The sequence below is a fragment of the Salmo trutta genome, chromosome 1 (genome assembly GCF_901001165.1).
Source record: "Salmo trutta chromosome 1, fSalTru1.1, whole genome shotgun sequence".
NCBI classification, from domain to species: Eukaryota; Metazoa; Chordata; class Actinopteri; order Salmoniformes; family Salmonidae; genus Salmo; species Salmo trutta.
In genome coordinates, this window is record NC_042957.1 from 19,258,167 (window position 1) to 19,274,232 (window position 16,066).

The 16,066-nt window shown below is 42.3% G+C and overlaps 1 protein-coding gene across 2 annotated transcripts in view; it reads left to right on the forward strand.

Moving 5' to 3' along the window:
• The window catches only part of fig4a (FIG4 phosphoinositide 5-phosphatase a), a 109,542-nt gene that overhangs the window by 79,787 nt on the left and 13,689 nt on the right, over positions 1-16,066 (forward strand). Inside the window, exons 22-24 of one of the 2 annotated variants that reach the window (XM_029738094.1) lie at positions 1,624-1,709; positions 14,541-14,615; positions 14,829-15,287. In XM_029738094.1, the coding sequence (XP_029593954.1) occupies positions 1,624-1,709; positions 14,541-14,615; positions 14,829-14,871 (204 nt within the window). In that variant the 3' untranslated portion in view covers positions 14,872-15,287. Of the gene's footprint in view, positions 1-1,623; positions 1,710-14,540; positions 14,616-14,828; positions 15,288-16,066 lie in introns of those variants that run through there. The other variant, XM_029738008.1, reaches the window with a different exon arrangement.

The window sequence follows — 16,066 nt, forward strand, 5'->3', positions numbered from 1 at the left end:
TATATGTTAATTCACATGCATTTAGATGTCCATACACCTTTATATGTTAATTCACATGTTTTTAGATGTCCATACACCTTTATATGTTAATTCACATGCTTTTAGATGTCCATACACATTTATATGTTAATTCACATGTTTTTAGATGTCCATACACCTTTATATGTTAATTCACATGTTTTTAGATGTCCATACACATTTATATGTTAATTCACATGTTTTTAGATATCCATACACCATTATATGTTAATTCACATGCTTTTAGATGTCAATACACCTTTATATGTTTACATGTTCATTCACATGCTGCTTTCTGTTTTCTGATTCATCCTCTCTCCTCCCAGTCTTTCTTGCCAGATTCACTCATCCTCACATCCCCAGTAACAACCACACTGATTGCTTTTGACAACGAGAGGCAAAAAAACATTGAATAAAATATATATTTTTGTAAATATCCATTAACTCCAGTGCTGTTTTCTCCCTCAGGCTTCATTTATAACATGCTTCCCTCGGCTATACGTTTTCTCCCTCAGAGTTCATTTATAACATGTTGCTCCCCTCAGAGTTCATTTATAATATGCTTCCCTCATATGTTTTCTGCCTCTTCTTGGATCTGGAGTTGGTAGCGGGGAGGGGGTGATGAATATTTTGGGATAGAAGGTTAGCGGTTAGCTCACGTGTCGGCACATACACACACGTGTCTCGTGTCGCTGCCTGCGAGCCTGTCCCAGAGAATGGATTGCTATGGCGCCAGAAAAACACATAACTGATCAAATATTTAAACATCTGATCATTACCTTACTGCTTGCTGTATAATTAGACAGACTAATTCCATATTCCCCGTGTGTGTGTGTGTGTGTGTGTGTGTGTGTGTGTGTGTGTGTGTGTGTGTGTGTGTGTGTGTGTGTGTGTGTGTGTGTGTGTGTGTGTGAGTATTTGTTTCTGTGTGTGTGTTTGCAAAGCTTCACTCTCTTGTATTTCGTTGTGTCCGGCCACCTCCCTCCAGTTCTCTCGTCTTGGGCACAAACCATGGCGGCAGGCTGAATCCATAGCCTTTGAATGGAAAAGCTATGTTTTGTGTTGGACATAAAGCTGTCCCATCATCTCAGAGGAGAAGAGTGCTTGAAAGGCTACTGCTGTTACTTAAACCCCTCTGGACCATCCACGTTATGTCGGGACAGAAGATGGATGTACACTTCATCTTTATTGTTGTTAGTATTCATTCTCACTCTAGTCTCTTGTGGTGACAATCACAGGCGTTCCAGTCTGTAGTTTTCCCATGTGGCTTTGTGTTTGCTGAAAAGCCATCTATTTTCTCCCTGCGGACTACAAAGCACACCTCCCACAGTAAACTACACTTCCCACGTCTAGTGTTTCTCTGGAGGGGAGGATGTGTTGATATGTTCTCCTCAGGTTTGGTCCCTGGTTAGAGGAAGGGGGTACAATCTGAACGGTTGCACAGTACAGTTGGAGAGCGCTTGAGGAGGTCTAGTCAGAGTTGTTCAGGATGATTTCATACAGTTTGTCTCCTTTCTCTTACCCCTTTTACCCCACTCCTCACTGTTACCTCTCACCTCGCTCTAACCTTTTGACCCCTAACATTTGACCCTTGCTGCCACACAGGACTTCCTGCAACAGTCCATGAGGGAAACCTATGGACTCAACCTGGCCGCGCTCCCTGCCGAGGAGGACATGCTCATATATGAGAGGTGAGACACACACACACACACACACACACACACCATGAAAACGAGGGGCTTCCACGCATTATGTGAGACTGAGTCTGGTTGACAGGTATTTGATGATTGACTGTATGCCGAAAAGATCTATCTTCACACTGCCGTCACACTGAGTATTGCATTTCAACCCCTGTGAGCTTCTGACCTACTGACACAAAACTGCCAAAACGTCTAATCATGACGGAGACACGTTTCCTTATGAAAGTGGTCCCTGTGAGACAGACGGAACTGATGATCAGTCAGCCAGTCTGATTCTGATCCTTTTCTCTGTAATGATGATAGAAGACATCTTGTCCTGAAGACCTGTTAGGAAGACGGGGACAGGCCGTCCCATAGTCACTATTAGGGTGACGTTCTAAATGGACTCTGTCAACTGGAGAACGGCACACTAATGACCTCATGACCAGGTGAAAAATCTGTCCATGTACCCGTTGAGCAAGGCACTTAAACCTAATTTACTCCAGGGAATCCGTACTACTATGGCTGACCTTGTAAAACAACACATTTCACTGCACCTATCCGGGATATGTGACAATAAAAGTCATTTGACTAATGCTCGCTGAGTGCATCAAGGTGTGACACTGTCTACACAGTCTCTCAGCTCCTCATTCACATTTAATCAAACAAGTAGTGATGAACACTCACAGCTAATGTTATACACTTTGCAGTGTGGAAATAACTAGGCCCATGGCATTCACACACAGGGGCAGGATGATGGAACTCTGGAGTGGGGAATGAAGTTCATGGTCCCGGGAGGAGGTTGGGGTGTTGGTCATTTTTGGCATAACTCCAAGTATGTTTTGTTTTATTTCGACCTGGTGATAAAAGGACTATGAATATTAATAAAATGCAGCACAGGCCTAAAGTGCTTTAAATCTTATAAAATCATATACACTGAGTATACCCAACATTAGGAACACCTTTCTAATGTAAACTCAGCAAAAAAAGAAACGTCCTCTCACTGTCCACAGCGTTTATTTTCAGCAAACTTAACGTGTACATTTTTGTTTTAACATTTATATGAACATAACAAGATTAAACAACTGAGACATAAACTGAACAAGTTCCACAGACTTGTACTAACAGTGTCGTGTCTTTGCTATGCCGGATTAAGTCATATCCCGGGTGACTACAAAGGGATTGGATATGTGCGGTCACGCGAGTGCGCCGTTCCTTCTTTTTCTTCTTAAATGAATATGCTATTGTCCGGTTGGAATATTATCGCAATTTTACGTTAAAAATACCATAAAGACTGATTTTAAACAGCGTTTGACATGCTTCTAAGTACGGTAATGGAAAATGTTGACTTTTCGTCTCTGGTTCTGCGCTCGCGCGTTATGCCTTTGGATAAGTGATCTGTACGCACGGACAAAACGGAGGTATTTGGACATAAATGTGGATTATTTCGAACAAAAACAACATTTCTTGTGGAAGTAGCAGTCCTGGGAGTGCATTCTGACGAAGATCAGCAAAGGTAAGACAATATTTCTAATACTAATTCAGAGTTTAGGTTGCCCCGAACTTGGCGGGTGTCTGTATAGCTCGCTGTGATGGCTGAGCTATGTACTCAGAATATTGAAAAATGTGCTTTCTCCGTAAAGCTGACTTGCATCCAGGAGTAGTCTATCTATAATTCTTTAAATAATTGTTATATATTTTGTCAACGTTTATGATGAGTATTTTTGTAAATTGATGTGCACATTCACCGGACGTTTTGGTGGGAATACATTTTCTGAACATCATGCGCCAATGTAAAATGCTGTTTTTGGATATAAATATGAACTTTATCGAACAAAACATACATGTATTGTGTAACATAATGTCCTAGGAATGTCATCTGCTGAAGATCGTCAACGGTTAGTGCTTCATTTAGCTGTGTTTTGGGCTTTATTGACACATGTCCTTGCTTGGAAAATGGCTGTGTGATTATTTTTGTCTATGTACTCTCCTAACATAGTCTAATGTTTTGATTTCGCTGTAAAGCCTTTTTGAAATCTGACAATGTGGTTACATCAAGGAGAAGTGTATCTTTAAAATGGTGTAAAATAGTTGTATGTTTGAGAAAGTTGAATTATGACATTTTGTTTGTTTTGAATTTGCCGCCCTGATATTTCACTGGCTGTGTCCCGCAGGTGGGACGCTAGCGTCCCACGTAGCCCATAGAAGTTAAGCACCTCCTGTCAGAGCAGCTCACAGATCACTGCACCTGTACATAGCCCATCTGTAAACAGCCTATCTACCTACCTCATCCCCATATGGTATTTATTTATTTATTTATCTTGCTCCTTTGCACCCCAGTATCTCTACTTGCACATTCATCTTCTGCACATCTACCATTCCAGTGTTTAATTGCTATATTGTAATATCTTCGCCACCATGGCCTATTTATTGCCTTAACTTACCTCATTTGCACTCACTCTATATAGACTTTTTGTTTTCATTTGTTCTACTGTATTATTGACTGCATGTTTTTGTTTATTCCATGTGTAACTCTGTGTTGTTGTATGTGTTGAATTGCTTTGCTTTATCTTGGACAGGTCGCAGTTGTAAATGAGAACTTGTTCTCAACTAACCTACCTGGTTAAATAAAGGTAAAAAAAATTAAAATATGACATGCTATTCTATAAAATCATTTCTCTGTAATTAATATTACCTGATTAGTTCAATCATATAAATGTAATTAACTAGAAAGTCGGGGCACCACGAAAGAATGTTTATAGAGCTGTTATCTTCCGAATAAACTCTTAAAGACCTGGTAATATTTTACATCAATAGCGGTCAATTCTTAATCGTCACCTTATTCAGTCTCATCTGAAGTCATAGAATTCTTGGTTATCTTCACGAACCCTGGCAAACAAGTTGAATCAGCAATACAAAATTTGGTTTAATTATTTATTTACTAAATATCTAAACAATCACACAGAATTACACATACACAGGATGGGTCATACATTGATTACTAATTATGTCATAAAAGAAAACGTCCCTGGCGTACGGAACAGCTGATTTGATTACTCAAAGAAAGGGGGTTGGGTTTTGAATGAAAGTGCGGGAAGACTGAGGAACAAAGGAATTTGGTCTCGGATCGGACCTTGTAAAGCTATGCTTTGTAAATACAGAATCTTATGCAGTCTAAATAACCGACAATTTGGAAAAGGAAAATGCAAGAAATATTTACTCTGAGCGGTGCTTGAATAGGTTGGTCATAGATGGAAGGCCGTGTTGCCCAACAGAGATCTCCCTTGTCCTTTGAAGAATATGTCTTGTGGTAGAACGGATACGTTGTCGTACAGTCGTGTGTTTGGTAGAAGTGATACTTTGTCCGTCCTTTCCTAGCCCACGTTTACAGCTGCTGCTGCTCACTCAACAGCTAGGAGGTATCACTTCTTTAGTGAATAAGAGTTCAAAGTTCATACCAAGTTGCCATACTTTAAGCTCACGCTGAAGTTGGCTTAGTTCTGTAGTTTGATATTAGCCCTTTTATTAACGTATAGACCGTCGTCCTCGGGAACACAAATTATGTAAAATTTTCGTAAAGGGCTTATGTAGTAGGGAGAGAAGGGCGTATTTCATAGTTCACAACCAATGTCTGTTCACATGGGCGGGGCCACTGAGTTGAGCCTAGTTCACTTATGAAAATCAATTCTCTCATTTAGAAGCTAAAATTACATTTAATCTGTTCACAAATAGTTTCATATTTAAACATTTAAATTGCACAACAATTCCATGTGAATCTGATAACTGTAATGTGTAGCCTTTCCAAGATACAGTTTGTCATCCTATCATCAGTAATAATGTCTCAGATGACAACTGATCTGATATCATATTCTTTAAGTACCAACGCATATTTTCAACTGGTTGGATTACCGAAATATGGTTCTGTTCACCACCCTTTTGATGTTACCCGACTCTCTATGTTAACAAAGGGCTTTCCAAGAGTCACTCTGTAGAGTAGAGAGCGAGGAACGGTGGAAAGGTATTTATGGGGGTCATAAACCTCACCAACAGGCCAACGTCATGACAACAGATATGGAAAAATATGTCCCTGAACAAAGGGGAGGTCAAAATCCAAAGTAACAGTCAGTATCTGGTGTGGCCACCAGCTACATTAAGTACTGCAGTGCATCTCCTCCTCATGGACTACACCAGATTTGGCAGTTTTTGCTGTAAGATGTTACCCCATTCCTCCACCAAGGCACCTGCAAGTTCCCGGACATTTCTAGGGGGAATGGCCCTAGCCCTCACCCTCCGATCCAACAGGTCCCAGACATGCTCAATGGGATTGAGATCCGGGCTCTTCGCTGGCCATGGCAGAACACTGACATTCCTGTCTTGCAGGAAATCACGCACAGAATGAGCAGTATGGCTGGTGGCATTGTCATGCTGGAGGATCATGTCAGGATGAGCCTGCAGGAAGGGTACCACATGAGGGAGGAGGATGTCTTCCCTGTAACGCACAGCATTGAGATTGCCTGCAATGACAACAAGCTCAGTCCGATGATGCTGTGACACACCGCCCCAGACCATGACGGACCCTCCACCTCCAAATCGATCCCGCTCCAGGATACATGCCTCGGTGTAACGCTCATTCCTTCGACGATAAACGCGAATCCGACCATCACCCCTGGTGAGACAAAACTGTGACTCATCGGTAAACTGCGACTGTCTGGTCCAGCGACGGTGGGTTTGTGCCCATAGGTGGCGTTGTTGCCGGTGATGTCTGGTGAGGACCTGCCTTACAACAGGCCTACAAGCCCTCAGTCCAGCCTCTCTCAGCCTATTGGGGACAGTCTGAGCGCTGATGGAGGGATTGTGCATTCCTGGTGTAACTCGGGCAGTTGTTGTTGCCATCCTGTACCTGTCCTGCAGGTGTGATGTTCGGATGTACCGATCCTGTGCAGGTGTTGTTACACGTGGTCTGCCACTGCGAGGACGATCAGCTGTCCGTCCTGTCTCCCTGTAGTGCCCTCTTAGGCGTCTCACAGTACAGACATTGCAATTTAGTGCCCTGGCCACATCTGCAGCCCTCATGCCTCCTTGCAGCATGCCTAAGGCACGTTCACGCTGATGAGCAGGGACCCTGGGCATCGTTCTTTTGGTGTTTTTCAGAGTCAGTAGAAAGGCCTCTTTAGTGTCCTAAGTTTTTATAACTGTGACCTCGATTGCCTACCGTCTGTAAGCTGTTAGTGTCTTAACGACGTTCCACAGGTGCATGTTCATTAATTGTTTATGGTTCATTGAACAAGCATGGTTAACAGTGTTTAAACCCTTTACAATGAAGATCTGTGAAGTTATTTGGATTTTTACGAATTATCTTTGAAAGACAGGGTCCTTTTTTTCTGAGTTTAGTGTTGCACCCGATGTTCCCACTAAGCTTCCCCAGGACTGCCGCGCAGAAGAAATATCAGCGAGCGCAGAGAAGCACGAGACTTGAGTGAAGTTCACTTTCTAGAGTTTTCCCTGTTAGTTAATACTGTCAACGTTTCTCTTTACTGTAGGTATTGTCATGAATCAACGCAGTATTAGCCACTTTCAATGAAGCATACTGAAACAAAATGAACTAGCTATACAAGAGGCAGATTGTAGGCAGAATGCATCGGAGTAGGATTCTATTCCATTGACAGGCACTACTCTTATTTTGATTTATTTTATTTAACTCGGCAAGTCAGTTAAGAACACATTTTTATTTACAATGACGGCCTACCCCGGCCAAAACCGGACCACGCTGGGACAATTGTGCGCCGCCCTATGGGACTCCCAATCACGGCCAGTTGTGATACAGCCTGGAATCGAACCAGGGACTGTAGTGATGCCTCTTGCACTGAGATGCAGTGCCTTAGGCTATTGCACCACTCGGGAGCCCACTCTACAAGCAAAAACAGGATATTACACAATTTTGCAAATTTAATACAAATTAAAAACAGATATCACATTTACATACGTATTTAGACCCTTTACTCAGTACTTTGTTGAAGCACCTTTGGCAGTGATTAAAGCCTTGAGTCTTCTTGGGTATGACGCTACAAGCTTGTCACCCCTGTATTTGGGGAGTTTCTTCCACTTTTCTCTGCAGATCCTCTCAAGCTCTGTCAGGTTGGATGGGGAGTGTCGCTGCACAGCTATTTTCAGGTCTCTCCAGAGATGTTTGATCGGGTTCAAGTCCGAGCTCTGGCTGGACCACTCAAGGACATTCAGAGACTTGACCCGAAGCCACTCCTGCGTTGTCTTGGCTGTGTGCTTAGGGTCATTGTCCTGTTGGAAGATGAACCTTCGCCCCAGTCTGAGGTCCTGAGTGCTCTGGAGCAATTTGTCATCAAGGATCTCTCTGTACTTTGCTCCGTTCGTCTTTCCCTCGATCCTGATTAATCTCCCAGTCCCTGCTGCTGAAAAACATCAGGCCAAAGAGTTCAATCTTGGTTTCATCAGACCAGAGAATCTTGTTTCTTAGGGTCTGAGAGTCCTTTAGGTGCCTTTTGGCAAACTCCCAGCATGCTGTCATGTGCCTGAGGAGGAGACTGAGGAGGAGATTCCATCTTGCCACTCTACCATAAAGGCTTGATTGGTGGAGTGCTGCAGAGATGGTTGTGCTTCTGGAAGGTTCTCCCATCTCCACAGAGGAACTCTGGAGCTTTGTCAAAGTGACTATCGGTTCTTGGTCACCTCCCTGACCAAGGCCCTTCTCCCCCGATTGCTCAGTTTGGCCGGGCGGCCAGCTCTAGGAGTCTTGGTGGTTCCAATCTTTTTGATGGAGGCCACTATGTTCTTGGGGACCTTCAATGCTGCAGAAATGTTTTGGTACCTGTCCCCAGATCTGTGCCTAGACACAATCCTGTTTCGGAGCTCTACGGCCAATTCCTTCGACCTCATGGTGTGGTTTTTGATCTGACATGCACTGTCAACTGTGGGACCTTATATAGACAGATGTGTGCCTTTCCAAATCATGTCCAATCAATTGAATTTCCCACAGGTGGACTCCAATCAAGTTGTAGGACCATCTCAAGGATGATCAATGGAAACAGGATGCACCTGAGCTCAATGTTGAGTCTCATAGTAAAGAATCTGAATTCTTATGTAAATAAGGTGTTTTGAGATCAAAGTGATAGCTTCGTGTAGGGACGTGTGCACATTTGTACATTTGTTCATATCCTTTGCTAGTTAGTGAGTTAATAGCCCAGTTATAGATCATTTGTAGTCAGCAATGGGGGAGTGATTGCTTCCTACAAGAGCACAAAACGTGTGCATTTCTAGACATTTTTGAAAAGCGTGTCAGGAACAGAGCTTTTTTTGTGTGTGTGTTAAAGGGGTAGTGTTGTATTTTGAGACAGGCTTCAATAAGCTAAGTAGCCAATAGGCAGAGGGTAGCATAATTTGTCTGATTCTCTGTAATAATGGTATGGGAATAATGATGCATTTTCTTTTGTAAAGTGGTTTCTTGCATCAAACAACAACATTTTCAGTCACCTCCTTGTCTGAAGGACAAGTGGATAAACAGGTTCATGTCAAGCTCTGCTTGTTATTTTCAACAGTCTCATGGAATGTAGGTCTACATTGAACACCACACATTGGCTACTTCTGTAAGCTGAACGATAACAGCTATTTCCATGTTAAAATGTTTTTGGATAGTTTTTATGGTAGGCCACTCTGATATGCCTACATTGTGATCAAATAGCCACACTAGGCTACTTGACCACTGTTAAAATGAACTTAGTGGGTACAACCTCAGTGTTCACAGTAAACAGTAAAAAAAAGGATTAAAGCCCTGTCAAATCGGTTGTTGATCATTGCTATACAGCCATTTTCAGGTCTTTCCATCGATTTTCAAGTAGATTTAAGATAAAACTAGATCTCGACCACTCCGGAACATTCACTGTCTTCTTGGTAAGCAACTCCAGTGTAGAGTTGGCCTTATGTTTTGGTTAATGAAAGGTAAATCATCTCCTAGTGTCTGGTGGAAACAGACTGAACCAAGCTTTCCTGTAGGATTTTTGCCTGTGCATAGATCCATTAGTCCTTAAAGATGACAAGCATACCCATAACATGATGCAGCCACCACTATGCTTGTAAATATGGAAAGTGGTACTCAGTAATGTATTGGATTTGCCCCAAACATAACACTTTATATTCAGGACAAAAGTGAATTGCTTTGCCGCATTTTTTGCAGTATCACTTTAGTGCCTTGTTGCAAACAGGATGCATGTTTTGGAATATTTTTTATTAGGTTAGTATTGTGTCATATTTTGGAATATCTGTCAATTAGGTTAGTATTGTGGAATAACTACAATGTTGTTGATCCATCCTCAGTTTTCTCCTATCACAGCCATTAAACTCTGTCACTGTTTTAAAGTCACCATTGGCCTCATGGTGAAATCCCATGAGGTTTCACCATGAGTGGTTTCCTTCCTCTCCATGAATCGGAGTTAGGAAGGAAGCCGGTATCTTTGGAATGACTGTATTGATACACCATCCAAGGTGTAATTAATAACTTCATCATGCTCAAAGGGATATTCAATGTCTACTTTTTTGTTTTACACATCTACAGTGAGGGAAAAAAGTATTTGATCCCCTGCTGATTTTGTACCTTTGCCCACTGACAAAGAAATTATCAGTCTATAATTTTAATGGTAGGTTTATTTGAACAGTGAGAGACAGAATAACAACAAAAAATCCAGAAAACGCATGTCAAAAATGTTATAAATTGATTTGCATTTTAATGAGGGAAATAAGTATTTGACCCCTCTGCAAAACATGACTTAGTACTTGGTGGCAAAACCCTTATTGGCAATCACAGAGGTCAGACGTTTCTTGTAGTTGGCCACCAGGTTTGCACACATCTCAGGAGGGATTTTGTCCCACTCCTCTTTGCAGATCTTCTCCAAGTCATTAAGGTTTCGAGGCTGACTTTTGGCAACTCGAACCTTCAGCTCCCTCCACAGATTTTCTATGGGATGAAGGTCTGGAGACTGGCTAGGCCACTTCAGGATGTTAATGTGCTTCTTCTTGAGCCACTCCTTTGTTGCCTTGGCCGTGTGTTTTGGGTCATTGTCATGCTGGAATACCCATTTTCAATGCCCTGGCTGAGGGAAGGAGGTTCTCACCCAAGATTGGACGGTACATGGCCCCGTCCATCATCTCTTTGATGCGGTGAAGTTGTCCTGTCCCCTTAGCAGAAAAACACCCCCAAAGCATAATGTTTTCACCTCCATGTTTGACGGTGGGGATGGTGTTCTTGGGGTCATAGGCAGCATTCCTCCTCCTCCAAACACGGCGAGTTGAGTTGATGCCAAAGAGCTCCATTTTGGTCTCATCTGACCACAACACTTTCACCCAGTTGTCCTCTGAATCATTCAGATGTTCATTGGCAAACTTCAGACGGGCATGTATATGTGCTTTCTTGAGCAGGGGGACCTTGCGGGTGCTGCAGGATTTCAGTCCTTCACGGCGTAGTGTGTTACCAATTGTTTTCTTGGTGACTATGGTCCCAGCTGCCTTGAGATCATTGACAAGATCCTCCCGTGTAGTTCTGGGCTGATTCCTCACCGTTCTCATGATCATTGCAACTCCACGAGGTGAGAGCTTGCATGGAGCCTCAGGCCAAGGAAGATTGACAGTTCTTTTGTTTCTTCCATTTGCGAATAATCGCACCAACTGTTGTCACCTTCTCACCAAGCTGCTTGGCGATGGTCTTGTAGCCCATTCCAGCCTTGTGTAGGTCTACAATCTTGTCCCTGACATCTTCGGAGAGCTCTTTGGTCTTGGCCATGGTGGAGAGTTTGGAATCTGACTGATTGATTGCTTCTGTGGACAGGTGCCTTTTATAAAGGTAACAAACTGAGATTAGGAGCACTCCCTTTAAGAGTGTGCTCTTAATCTCAGCTCGTTACCTGTATAAAAGACACCTGGGAGCCAGAAATCTTTCTGATTGAGAGGGGGTCAAATACTTATTTACCTCATTAAAATGCAAATCAATTTATAACATTTTTAACATGCATTTTTCTGGATTTTTTTGTTATTCTGTCTCTCACTGTTCAAATAAACCTACCATTAAAATTATAGACTGATCATTTCTTTGTCAGTGGGCAAATGTACAAAATCAGCAGGGGATCAAATACTTTTTTCCCTCACTGTACCAATAGGTGACCTTCCTTGCAAGGATTTCGAAAACCTTCCTGGTCCTTGTGGTTGACTCTGTGGTTGAAATTCACTGGTCGACTGAGGGACCTTATAGATAATTGTATGTGTGGTGTGTAGAGAGAGTCATTCAAAAATCATGTGAAGCACTATTATTGCACACAGTGTGTCCATGCAACTTATGTGACTTGTCAAGCACATTTTTACTCCTGAACTTATTTAGTCTTGCAATAACAGAGGAGTTGAATACTTATTGACTCGAGACATTTCAGCTTTTCGTAAATTTGTAAACATTTCTAAATACACAATTCCACTTTGACATTATGGGGTATGTAGGCCAACGACACAAAAATCTAAATGTAATCAATTTTAAATTCAAGCTGTAATACAACAAAATGTGGAAAAAGTCAAGGGGTGTGAGTACTTTCTGAAGGCACTGTACATACTGTGCCTGTAGGACACATACAATGAATGGCTCATTAATATGTCCTGTATGTATGGTCTATATGATCATATCTATAATCCCCCTTTAGAAGTATAGTTCTGCTCTTATCATCTGAGCTTTTCACCATGTACTATGGCAGCCTATACTATAGTGGCCATCAGTGTAGGGATGGAACTCAGGACACAGAGGGGTACCTCAGGTTAGCTACGGCCGTCTCTTCCTCAATGAACAACTCAGTGTGTGTTGGGCCTTTGAAGGCCCTTGGAGTCTAATCCCATCAGAACACACACACACACACACACGTCTCCCTACCTGTGGGGCGTCCTGATGGAACCACAGAAATGGAGAGATTAATCAGGCCAGGGGAACAAAGTTTTGTGTTTCTCGCTGTCCCCCTCACAGCCCTGTATTTATAGCTGCTGTTCGTCATACTGTCCTTTGTTCCTGTGTCCTTCTGTACCCTGGTCACTCAGATATCACATTTTGGAGGAGCTGAACACAGCCATTGTATAGTACTGGGAACTATTGTATGAAGATAATTATTGGTTATACGTCACCTTGCATTTACCTTAACCAGTGGAGGCTTATGACAACTTCCGGAGGATGTCCTCCAACCTATCAGAGCTCTTGCAGCATGAACTGAATTGTGGTCCACCCAATCAAAGGATCAGATAATGAATTTAGTACTGAAAGCATAAGCTACAGCTAACTAGCACTGCATCAAATATGGTGAGTAGTTGACTAAAAGAGAAAGACAATAGTTGAACAGTTTTCAACAAATTCATTTCTTCAAAAATGAAGGAGAAACATACAAGATTTTTTTTTTTTCAGTTTCACTTAACTAGCAAATGCAGCTGGCTAGTTTAGTTACTCAAACACCTGGCTCAAAAAGAGGGATGCTATCTTAGCTTGCTGGCTATGACTATCCATAACTGGAACTCTCCCAAGTCGAGGTAGGCTTTTGGTTTTATTAATTTATTGCCACCGGAGCCTGCCGGTGTAACTGCTTACTGTGACTGTACACTGTAACTCTACTGCATGATTTTAGCGGATTTACGAATGAGTTAGTTCTTTTAGCTATGTTAACTAGGACGTTACTTTAACTAATATGGGGACAACTATGTAGGTTGTTTGTACAGTCGTGGCCAAAAGTTTTGAGAATGATACAAATATACATTTTCATAAAGTCTGCTGCCTCAGTTTGTATGATGGCAATTTGCATATACTCCATAATGTTATGCAGAGTGATCAGATGAATTGCAATTATTTGCAAAGTCCCTCTTTGCCATGCAAATTAACTGAATCCCCCCAAAAAACATTTCCACTGCATTTCAGCCCTGCCACAAAAGGACCAGCTGACATCATGTCAGTGATTCTCTTGTTAACACAGGTGTGAGGACAAGGCTGGAGATAACTCTGTCATGCTGATTGAGTTCGAATAACAGACTGGAAGCTACAAAAGGAGGGTGGTGCTTGGAATCATTGTTCTTCCTCTGTCAACCATGGTTACCTGCAGGGAAACGTGCCGTCATCATTGCTTTGCACAAAAAGGGCTTCACAGGCAAGGATATTGCTGCCAGTAAGATTGCACTTAAATCAACCATTTATCGGATCATCAAGAACTTCAAGGAGAGCGGTTCAATTGTTGCGAAGAAGGCTTCAGGGTGCCCAAGAAAGTCCAGCAAGCGCCAGGACTGTCTCCTAAAGTTGATTCAGCTGCGGGATCGGGGCACCACCAGTACAGAGCTTGCTCAGGAATTGCAGCAGGCAGGAGTGAGTGCATCTGTACGCACAGTGAGGCGAAGACTTTTGGAGGATGGCCTGGTGTCAAGAAGGGCAGCAAAGAAGCCACTTCTCTCCAGGAAAAACATCAGGGACAGACTGATATTCTGCAAAAGGTACAGGGATTGGAATGCTGAGGACTGGGGTAAAGTCATTTTCTCTGTTGAATCCCCTTTCCGATTGTTTGGGGCATCCGGAAAAAAGCTTGTCCAGAGAAGACAAGGTGAGCGCTACCATCAGTCCTGTTTCATGCCAACAGTAAAGCATCCTGAGACCATTCATGTGTGGGGTTGCTTCTCAGCCAAGGGAGTGGACTCACTCACAATACAGGGTCTAAAAAAAAAGGAGGTGTGATACTGCTTATGTTATCTGAAATGTTTGGTGGTGTTTGGGTCTCTGTGGTGATCGGCTGTTTAAACACAGTCTGTGTGTGTGTCGTTCTGCAGGTTTACCTATCTGGGCCAGAACCAGCACAAGTTGGAGAGAACCGAACCCTCAGTCCTGGAGAACGCCATCAACATGTAAGTTGAGCATTTAACACACAAACAAGTACACTGTCTAATACTATTCTAATGAACAGATGAATACAGGCCTTTTCAGACGACTCTGGAAAAAATGTTATTACACATTCCTTTCTAAGTGGTCTCAAAGGGGCTTGTGGAATTTGTGCTGCCTGCCTCTCCACAATGTCTCTCTTCTTATTATTGTCAATCCCCTCCCTCTATCCTCCTCAGTGTTATTCTCTCATCAGCATCTCGCTCCCGTGTCCACTTCTGACCCACCCCAGTACACTGTGAACCGGGGGTTTAGAAGTGCCAGCACTCCAACACATGTTAAAGCAATGTGCGCTACGCACGCGCACACACACACACACACACCATCTTATAAAAGCGTATGAACAACAGTCTCCTGGGAATAGGGTTGCAAAGCTACTGGTAATTAACTAAAGTTACTGGAATCTTTGCTAATATTGGTAATTAACAGGTAATCTATGGTAACTTTGGTCATTTGTACTTTGACAAAAAAAAGTTGATATAGTATTCATTTTTATATCTGTGTCGATATTCTCCATATGGTTATTGCCTAATTGATGAAAAAAGCATCTGATCAACAATGGAATGATTTTTTATTAACTTTTCCAACTATTGACGGTTTTCACTACTGCCACCAGTTTGGCACCAAAACATTTACAACAAAGAAATTAAGTAGTAAAATAAATCAAAGTATATACTGACAACTCATATTAAGCACCAATGGTAACCAAGTTGATGGTTTTATATTTAGGATAATGTTTTACAACTTTTTCATACATACAGTTGAAGTCGTAAGTTTACATGGACCTTAGCCAAATACATTTAAACTTAGTTTTTCACAATTCCTGACATTTAATCCTCGTAAAATGTTCCTGTCTTAGGTCAGTTAGGATCACCACTTTATTTTAAGAATGTGAAATGTCAGAATAATAGTAGAGAGAATTATTTATTTCAGCTTTTATTTCTTTCATCACATTCCCAGTGGGTCAGAAGTTTACATACACTCAATTAGTATTTGGTAGCATTGCCTTTAAATTGTTTAACTTGGGTCAAACGTTTCGGGTAGCCTTCCACAAGCTTCCCACAATAAGTTGGGTGAATTTTGGCCCATTCCTCCTGACAGAGCTGGTGTAACTGAGTCAGGTTTGTAGGCCTCCTTGCTCGCACACGCTTTTTCAGTTCTGCCCACACATTTTCTATAGGATTGAGGTCAGGGCTTTGTGATGGCCACTTCAATACCTTGACATTGCTGTCCTTAAGCCATTTTGCAACAACTTTGGAAGTATGCTTTGGGGTCATTGTCCATTTGGAAGACCCATTAGCTTCCTGACTGATGTCTTGACATGTTGCTTCAATATATCCACATAAGTTTCCTACCTCATGATGCCATCTATTTTGTGAGGTGCACCAGTCCCTCCTGCAGCAAAGCACCCCCACAA